This window comes from Hordeum vulgare, chromosome 7H (assembly GCF_904849725.1).
Source record: "Hordeum vulgare subsp. vulgare chromosome 7H, MorexV3_pseudomolecules_assembly, whole genome shotgun sequence".
NCBI lineage: Eukaryota > Viridiplantae > Streptophyta > Magnoliopsida > Poales > Poaceae > Hordeum > Hordeum vulgare.
In genome coordinates this window covers 595,644,444-595,653,842 of record NC_058524.1, presented here as the reverse complement: position 1 = coordinate 595,653,842, position 9,399 = coordinate 595,644,444, and the positions used below count along the sequence as shown (strand labels likewise).

Below are 9,399 nucleotides of genomic sequence, written 5' to 3'. Positions count from 1 at the left end.
AGAATGTGTATAAAAAAAGTAAACATCAAAACTAAATATGTTTAGATAATTTTTGACCATGAAATATTTAAAATATTAAAAATGTAAATATAAAAATATATAATGACTTAACTTTTGATTTTCATCTTGTTCTAAATTGTTTTCATAAAAAAACCAGGTGCATTGCAACGGAAGGAGCATGCTAGTGTGTTGAGAAAATCATAAAGATGCAATAATTTTTTAAGTATATTCAAGGTGTTCTTTATTAATTGTATCTCCCGTTACAACGTACGGACATTTTTGCTAATTATTCTTAACAGAAATGAGGCGGCGGACGTGAGAGCACGATCAACCGGCTGGATGATAACTTTTTTCTTTTCTTTTTTGGTTAATTATTTCGAAGTCCAGGGGGACGAAACGATCATCAGGCGGTGTTTGTTTACATGATTTTTTTAATGTAGGGACTAAAAAAGTCCCTTTTAGTCCCATCTAAACCAAACATGAGTGACTTTTAAGGACTAAAAGTAGGTATTTGGGACTAAAGAAAGAAGTCCCTAAGATAGAGTATTTTCTGGGACTTTTTCCAATAGTGTCATTGTTTTTAGCATGTTATTTAATAACTTTTAGTCCATTAGTAGAAATAATATAATCTTTTAACATGTCATTTAATAAACTTTAGTCCAGGTTAGTTCGTGGAACCAAACAAATAAGACTAGAGACTTTTTAATTGAGAAAAAAAAGTCATAAGACTTTTTAAATAAACAGGGCCTCACACCGGAGGCCCAGGCAGGAGGCAGGACACGACCCACACGCGGCGCGTACGGTTTGCACCGAGCCCGAGCCCACCCACGAACCCCACCACCGCATCGGGCCTGGACCCAACCGCCGCCCGCCGCAATCGGCGACCGTCCTGTCCTCCATCGCGCGGGAAGGAAACCCATTAAAAAACCCTCCGCCGAATCCCCGCCGCCTCCTTCCTCGCCAAGCCTCCCCCTCTTCCCCTTCCATATACCCTCCCTCCGCCTCCCCTCCCCTCCCCACCCCACCCCATCCACCCGATGCGCCGCCGGCCGACGCGCGCAAGGGCCACCATCGCCCCAGCCCCAGCCCCAGCCCCAGCCCCGCAGTCGCCGCCGGCGTCGATGGGCGGCCTGCCGAGCACGCCGGCGCCGTCCCCGTCCACCTCCGTCTCCCTCGGCCTCGGCTCCCCCGCCACCGCCGACGACGACGGGGCCCTCAAGTCCCCCGCCGTCGACGCGCCCCGCCGCAGCCTGCGCCTGGCCGGCGCCGCCAGCCCGGACACCCCCGCGCCTGCCTCTTCCGACCGTGACGGCGCTTCTTCTGGCCCCGACAGGAAGAGGAACGGGCGGCCTCGCGTCTCCGCCCGTGCCGCCGCCCTTGCCGCGGATGCTTCCGCGGACGGTGGTGGTGAGTTGGGGAGCGATGACGGCGGCCGCGGCGAGGCTAGGGCTTGGGGCGGCACCGGCGGCGGCTCCAGTGTTCGGGGGACGCGCATGAGCTTGCGGCCAGGGTCTCGGCTCGGGAAGCGGCCTGTGGAGCCAGATGTTCACGCGGGGATGGGGCTCGGACCGGATGGAGGCGGGTCCGGTCCTGGACGCAAGGTGCACGACGAAATGCTGCACCAGCGCGCGGAGGCGACGGCGAAGCGCCGCAAGGGCGTATCTGCTTGGCTGGCCGACTACGTGGCTGATTCAGAGAGTGACAGTGATGATGATTTTGTTCTGCCGAGCGCGGGCACGCCTGCTGGAGCGGCCGATTACGTGCCTGATTCGGAGAGCGACATGGAGGATTTTGTGCCGCCGGGGGGTCATGGCATGAAGGTACCTGCAAACTTGTTCAGTCCTTTTAATCTGACTGAACCGAATGGGGTGGCTATCGGTTCGCGTATGACCGGCGAGGGGAGCGATGGTTCTTTGAGGGCTCATAAAGTGAAAATTGGTCAAGTTAATGACAGGGATGAACAGCCCTTCAGTAAGGAGTCTATGCTCATGCATGATTCGGCAGAGGAGGCAGCTGGTGGCATTGTTAAGCCATTAGCATCTGATGCAGACACAGTCTTTGTGGATATGGATCTCAGTGAGGAGGTTCTCAGGCATGGGCCTGGAAACAGAGGTAAAGGAAACGAGAAGTTGGTTCTTGGGAACAACGATTCTGGTGCTTCTGCGAGTGTGCGTACGCGAGCTAGTACCAGGACCCGGAAGTTCAGTTGTGATGATAAAGGAAAGGGGAAAATGGCTGTGGATGAGGTTTTATTGCCCCAGAATTCAAGTGGTGATGAGATGGATTCGGAACCTGTGATCTTTGAAGAGAATCAGAGCGTCTCAGGAGCAGCAGCTGATGCTGATGTGGAACCGCTTTGGAAGAAAGCGGCAAGAGAGAGAGCTATTAAGCTGGCCCCAAAATTTGCATTCTTCAAAGCAGATGAAGTTGTACATAGTGATGAAGATGATGCAGAAGAGTTAGAGCCTGCGGCTGATGCTCAGGACTGGCCAGGTCCATATTCTACTGCAATGAGGATCATGGATGATAGAGATGCTAAATTGAGAGCCCGGGAGTTGAATCCGTCGTCTAAACTAGATAATGGCGCTGATAATGTCATTTCGTGGACGCCTTTGAAAAACAAGAAAGCTCCGCTGCGACCCGTCCCATCACTTGCAAGCTTATGCATGCAAACTCTGGCAAGCCATGCTGAAGGTATTGAATCTCTTGGAGGCATACCCGAGGAGTTAAAACATAAACTTCTCACGGAACTGTGCCGTTCTAGGAAGATGAATACCCATCTTCTTACTGAAATCTTGTGTGACAATCCTGTGGCACTGCAGCTTAGTGAGTGTTCGTGGTTGAGTGAGGATGACTTTGAGACTGTTTTTGGGAAATGCATGACTGAATCCTTAGAGGTACTGATTTTCACTTATGCAATTCATGTTTCTTGATCACGCCATCTACTGCTTTTGCTAAACATATGAGTTTGTTATTGAGAAAATAAGACATCATTGCTTCTGTTGATTATGAGGGTGCTTGGATATGTTTTAGTCCCATGACTAAAAGTAGTGGGACTAAAACTTGCTAGCCTCACCCATGCTTGGATCCAAATACTAAAGAGACTAAAATCAAGTTAATGAGCATTCATTATCCTCCAAACCCTCCAATCCAGAACTCGCCTATGTTAAAGGAGAGGAGTTAAATGAGGAGAGAGAGGACTAATCCACATTTTAGTAGGGGTACCCCTGACTAAAAAATTTTAGTCTCAAGACTAGTTTTAGCCCCTCTTTAGTCAGGGGTGCTTGGAACTTTAGCCTCTTAAAGAGACTATTTTTAGTCAGACTAAAATAAGTCCCTTGGATCCAAGCACCCTCTATGAGTATTTGACAAGCAGACTTCGCTGCCCTGTTTTTGGGCAAGTCATCTTTCAAGGACTTACTTTCTCTTTTCTTTTCTTTTATGAAGGTTCTGCAGCTTGACTTATCTGGGCGATGCATGCCTGACTATATTTTGCCTGCTACCTTGGCAAAGGTTCCTAATTGCATGCCATTATTAAGAAAAATATCTCTGATGGGAAATTACCGTCTTTCTGATAATGGGTTAGACAAACTCATCTCAACAGCACCTTCTCTGAGTTCGCTAAATTTAAGCGAGTGCTCTCTTCTCACATCAACTGGAATTGAGAATCTTGCTAATACACTGCAATCCGTATTGAGAGAACTATATATTAATGACTGCCTAAATGTGGATGCCATGATGATTCTTCCTGCTCTAAAGAAAATTAAACATCTGGAGGTTTTATCAATGTCTGGCATACAGTCTGTCTGTGACAAGTTTGTGAATGAGCTCATTCCTATACATGGCTCTAATATAAGGGAGTTAGCATTTGCTGGTTGCCTGTAAGTCTTCCTACTTATAACTGTAGTTTCTTCAGTCTATATTATATCTTGGTAGTTCTCTTAGAAGATTATAATTTTATACTTTACCTATTTTCCTTTTACTTAAAATTCCAGCAGCATTTTTCCATAGAATTTCATTCTTTAACTGAAGTCACTAGTTGTAAGTTGTTACTGAATTAGGAAGCCTGTTAAATATTTATTGTTATGAAAACTATCAAACTTCACTGGTTATATGATAGATGGCTGCTCTGTCTTATTTGTAATCAGTATTTCGTCAGTTGTGTTGCTTGAAAAATGCTTACCTATGCATTTGAAACCTTCTAGTAAGATTGTTGTGTGGACATGTGCGCGCGCGCGTGTGTGTGTGTAGGGGACAGAAGCTGATAGTGTAGCATGGTTCTCCATGCTGCTAATGGCATTGGTACCTTACTTTTGTCTTGTCTTTCAGATTAGATCATAGTCATAATGCAGTTATAGTTGGAGTCACTGGTAGTCACTGGTCTGTGCCTTTGTTCACACCTGGGAGGACATTAATATTCTTAATGGAACAGACTAGGTATCTGCTGCAGCGAAGATGGCTGGACCTGTAGGGGATTGTGGAGTAGGTTAGAGAGGATGAACAATAGCATAAATAGATTGCTAAAATTCTTTTTGCTTGATTGATAACTATTCTCTTGTTCATTGACCCTCCTAACTCTAATCTTGCAAACCCCAATCCAATCTCTGTCCCTGTCCTATATGCTAACCAACCGTGTTCTTCATGGTTGCTTGCAACTATACTGTGTACGTTTACCAATAAATATGATCAGCCATGTTTTTAAGTTAACTATGACATGTTTATGCAGATAAAGAGAAGTGATATGAGGGTACATTATGACTTTTTTGTTATGTGCTGTCTAATTTGCAGGAAACTGACCTCATCCTCCATTAAGACTATTGGGGTGAACTGCCCCCAGTTATCATCTTTAGATATACGAAACTTGAATAGGTTGCGTGACTCAGCAATGAGATATCTTCGTGATGGCTGTCGGCTTATAAAGAAATTAAAACTTCAAAAGAGTACATTCAGGTATTCCCATTTCTTCATTCATATGCATGTTTATATCTGCTGAAATTTTGCATATGAATCTTAAGTCTTTCAAAATTTTGGGATGTATATAATAATTGAATGTGAACTAGCAATCTTCCCATGATTTTCAGTAAGCTAATACATGGGATTATTTTGTTGAAGTGCCAATATGGTTTGGTCCGACTTTAATGCATGTTTTTAGTAACATCAGCTGATTATGAGAAGTGAATTATTGATTCTTACTCCACTGTTTGTCAAGGTCTTATGTGCTGCTGGGTGGCATGTGTAGGGAACCTGTTTGGTGGTCATGATGTTCTGTTTCAATAGATTTGATTGCTACTGTTTTCTTTTAGGATGTTGGAAACACCAAAATGTAAAATTTAAAGAGATAAGAAAAGCAAACACACCACTAGGACTCTTGACTTGTTTCATGTTTCCCGAAAGTTCTCATGGACATTCAAACCAGAAGAAAAGGATTCGTGCTTTAGTTATGTGTACACGATACCATCCCCTGATCATTTAATATTCACAAATATTATTATTCTCCTGGGATATTTGCTGTCCCAACCAATGCATCAGCACAGCTTAACACTTGCGAATATTTTGAACATGTTATACATTTTTAGGATGATTCAGTTTATGAATTTTTTTTTTCGTACTCTTCTTTTGTATCGATCTGCACATGATTTTTGTGCAATAAGATTATGCAAAAAATCTTCCTCATGCTGCAATCAACCTAATCAATTTTGCAGTGATGAAGCACTGTCTCAGTTTTTGGAAGAATCTGGAGGATCTTTGAGTGAGTTGAGCCTAAATAACATTGAGAAGGTACTTTGTCCATGCTCCTTATGTCAGCTCGGATGTGTGTTCTCATTGATATGAAACCTTCAGAAGTCAAAACATAACTCTATCATCCAGTGTATGCACCTGTATCCGTGACATCATGCTTGAAATAAGAATATGCTAGCGGGTGCACTATTATTAAAAGCTTAGTTTGATGATCCATAAAATTTCAAGGTAGTCATGAAATAAATAGACAATTGATCTTTTATAAGTCGTAGTACTAATCCTCTATCGGGCAAACACGCTCCCACATTATACTCCAACTCTTCCATGCCGACATATAAGTATATGACACATACATAAGTCATGCACACATTTCTGACAAACATAATTGAACTCCTATATCATGGAACAAAGAACCCCCTAGGCCTCGTTTGGTTAAGGGGGATTGGGGAGGTTTTGAGAGGAAAATCCCCGGGAGGGCCAGAAACCCCACAGATCCTCGGGCGCCCATTTGGTAGGAGGGGTTTGCTTAGCCCAATCCCCTCCGTTCCCCTTCAATCCCTTCCTATCCATGTGTTTCAAAACCCTCCTCGGGGGACTAGTGGAAGCAAAACCCCGGGGATTTGAGAGGATTGGGTGGAACAAAGGGATTCACCCAATCCCCTGAAATCCCTCCCTCTCAAAACCTCCCCAATCCCCCTTAACCAAACGAGGCCTTACACAGATGACACCAATCCCTGGGGCTCCCGCCTTCTTTAGATCTAATACCGATGTGGAACAGAAAATGCATCTTGCCTTTGGCCTCACATTTACTGTACTGTTCCTGCCTACTTTATTTCACTGTATTTTTGCGATGCTTATTGGTTGTTTTGTATGTGACCAACTTTTATGCACATTTAGATCTATAACCTACTGCTCTTACTTTAGGTTGGAAACCTTACTGCACGGGCGATCGTTCTTAAGTGCTCCGTATGCTTGGAGGTTCTGGATGTTTCCTTCTGCCGTGGTCTGACCAATGACGCTTTGGGGCTTATTGTTGACAGTTGCTCATCGCTGAGAACTCTCAAGCTATTTGGGTGTACCCAGGTATGCTGATATGCATAGATCATACCCAGTATTAGTTGTTTTAATACATAATGTCAGACATTTTTACTGGCCGATTCTTCTCATGAAAGCCGTTTTGTTGAGAGCAACATCCTGAACTTTCGTAATGCATAGCTGTTTCATGTCATGGCATGAGTCATTTGATAGCATCAGTTGTTTGAGACTTCTTTTCGTCAGACCATACTCAGTGTGCGAATCATTTGATTGCAGATCACTGATATTTTCCTCAAGGGCCACTCAAACTCATTGGTGAAAATTATTGGGACAGAAGGGAGCATACTGGAGCAATTGGGTTGTCATTAGTCCGCCCCAGAATCATGCTACATTTGCCTGACCAGTCAGCGGTCCAGCTTAGGCAGGGAAACTCTTCTAGATCCTACCTTGCTGATACCAGTTAGATTTCTAGAACTTTGTCAGTTTGATTTCTAGAGCTTCGTCAGTTAGATTTATAGCATTTGGCTATTAGGTGCATGGCACTGATCATATGGATCTTCGTCAGTTAGATTTATAGCATTTGGCTATTAGGTGCATGGCACTGATCATATGGATCTCATCTAGAACTTCCTTATATGATTCATGATGGAAGTGTTATTTTGGCGATTAGGTGCATGACTGATCATATGATTCAGGACGTAAGTGTTATCTTGGCTTTGAATTTTGTCACACATATGGATGTCGTCTAGAACTTTGTTATATGCATGCTGGTTATGCTATATGGATGTGATCTTGCCTATGTGACGTGATCTGATGTTCACATCTGAAATCATTGCTCGCACTGCAAATGAGCCTGCCTATGTGCAGTGTGGCATCCTGTGCACACGATTAATCAATGAAATCGTGTGCAATGAGGGCATTGATGCGCATCTGCCAGAGCCTGTGTGCGACATCAAAACATGATTTTTTTAACAACTTCAAAACAGGACGATGTGGTGGCACATTGCACACGAGATGTCAAACGTTTGTGATGTGTTGGTAGCAATGGATCCGAAATCCACGCACGATGAGCCTTTCCAACATTTTGCGATCTGGTGTTGTAAGCACTTTTTTTTAAATAAAAAAAAACTCGGTGTTTACACAACTCTAAACTAATACTCCCTCCGTCTCAAAATAAATGTCGTAAGCTTAGTACAACTTTGTACTAGAGCTAGTATAAAGTTGAGACAGTTATTTTGGGGTGAAGGGGGTACGAAATCTACTCTGATTTTTAATTTTTTTTTTGAGAGACACGGTTTTGCTTTTGCGAAAGGCACGGTTTTTTGCCTTGCGTGTCTCTATTGAAAGCAAAAAGAACAGTTTTTTGATATTTTTTTTGCGAAAGGCACGATTTTGCTTTCGCGAAAGGCATGGTTTTGCCTTCGCGAGAGGCACGTCCGTGTCTCTCCCAAAAGAAAAAAAACACGTTTTATGCTTTTTTTTTGGTGAGAGGCACGGTTTTGCTTCCGCGAGAGTCACAATTTCCCTTCGAGAGAGGCATGATCCGTGCCTCTCGGAAAGGGAAAAAATACGTTTTCTGTTTTTTATATCACTTGAGGCACGGTTTTTTCGTTGGGTTTTTTTCTTCTGTTTTTTTGTGTGAAAATAATTCGTCAAAATCTATCAACATGGGTTCTAGTTTTAAAGATCTCGACGCGAGAAAGCCAACGGTGAAAACGGTTCGAGATTTGGATGCACGGTTTAGGAGATAAAACGTTTTGAAAATACAGTTTTATGGAAAAAAAAAAAGAAAAACTTACAGGTTGCGACAAGTGGCATACATGCAGTGCGTCACTTGTAGCAACTTGTGGAGATGAGAGTATCGTTGAAAGATGTACTCATTAAATAATAATTTTGGTTTCTTCTCCACGACAGTTTCTTTCTTCTGTTTAAAGAAAAACCCCATAACAGTTTCTTTCCACAACCGATTCACCATCGCAGGGCCAATCTTCTTCATGGGAGCTTTGTTTCCTCTCCAATCTCCACGGCACCCTTCTCCTTCTTCACTTTCTTCAATGCCCATGAAATCTCACTATTGTATTATAGTACTTCTTCGTTTTTAAATATAAGTTTTTTTAAAAAAATTATTAGAGGACTACATACAAAACAAAATAAATAAACCTATACTTTAAAATTTGTTTATATATTCATATGTATTTTTAGTGGACCTTTAAAATAACATATATTTATAAGCGGAGGGAGTACAACACTGGAGGGAGTACAACACTACGGATGGATTTTTTCCCCTCCACATGCTTCTCTCCAATCCCTTTAGGTCTAGTTTGGTTAATTCCTTCCCTGTGGGAATTTGCAGGGATTTTGGGTTAGAGCCACTCAATTCCCTTTAAATCCACCTCAACCGAACAAGCCGGAGGATTTTGTTTGTCATGTGGCCCATCATTGGCCCACGTCCATTGAAAATAATGTTGTTAATATTGTTACAGATGGTGTGGTTGCTCACATTCATTTACCATCAGAGGCCATCCCTAATTGGACTTAAAAATGACCAGTCGTCTTCCAAACTACTGCCTTCGTTCCTATATGTTTGTTTTTTTGAGATTTCACTACGAACTACTCCCTCCGTCT

General features: G+C 43.1%; 1 protein-coding gene across 1 annotated transcript; it reads left to right on the top strand.

The window, feature by feature from the left end:
• Positions 1-1,254: 1,254 nt before the first annotated feature.
• Positions 1,255-7,492, top strand: LOC123411020. The gene is made up of 6 exons (XM_045103935.1): positions 1,255-2,897; positions 3,448-3,881; positions 4,789-4,950; positions 5,703-5,778; positions 6,664-6,822; positions 7,051-7,492. Exons 1-6 carry the CDS (start codon positions 1,494-1,496, stop codon positions 7,141-7,143), a joined length of 2,328 nt encoding a protein of 775 aa, XP_044959870.1. The 5' UTR covers positions 1,255-1,493; the 3' UTR covers positions 7,144-7,492.
• Positions 7,493-9,399: the final 1,907 nt, after the last annotated feature.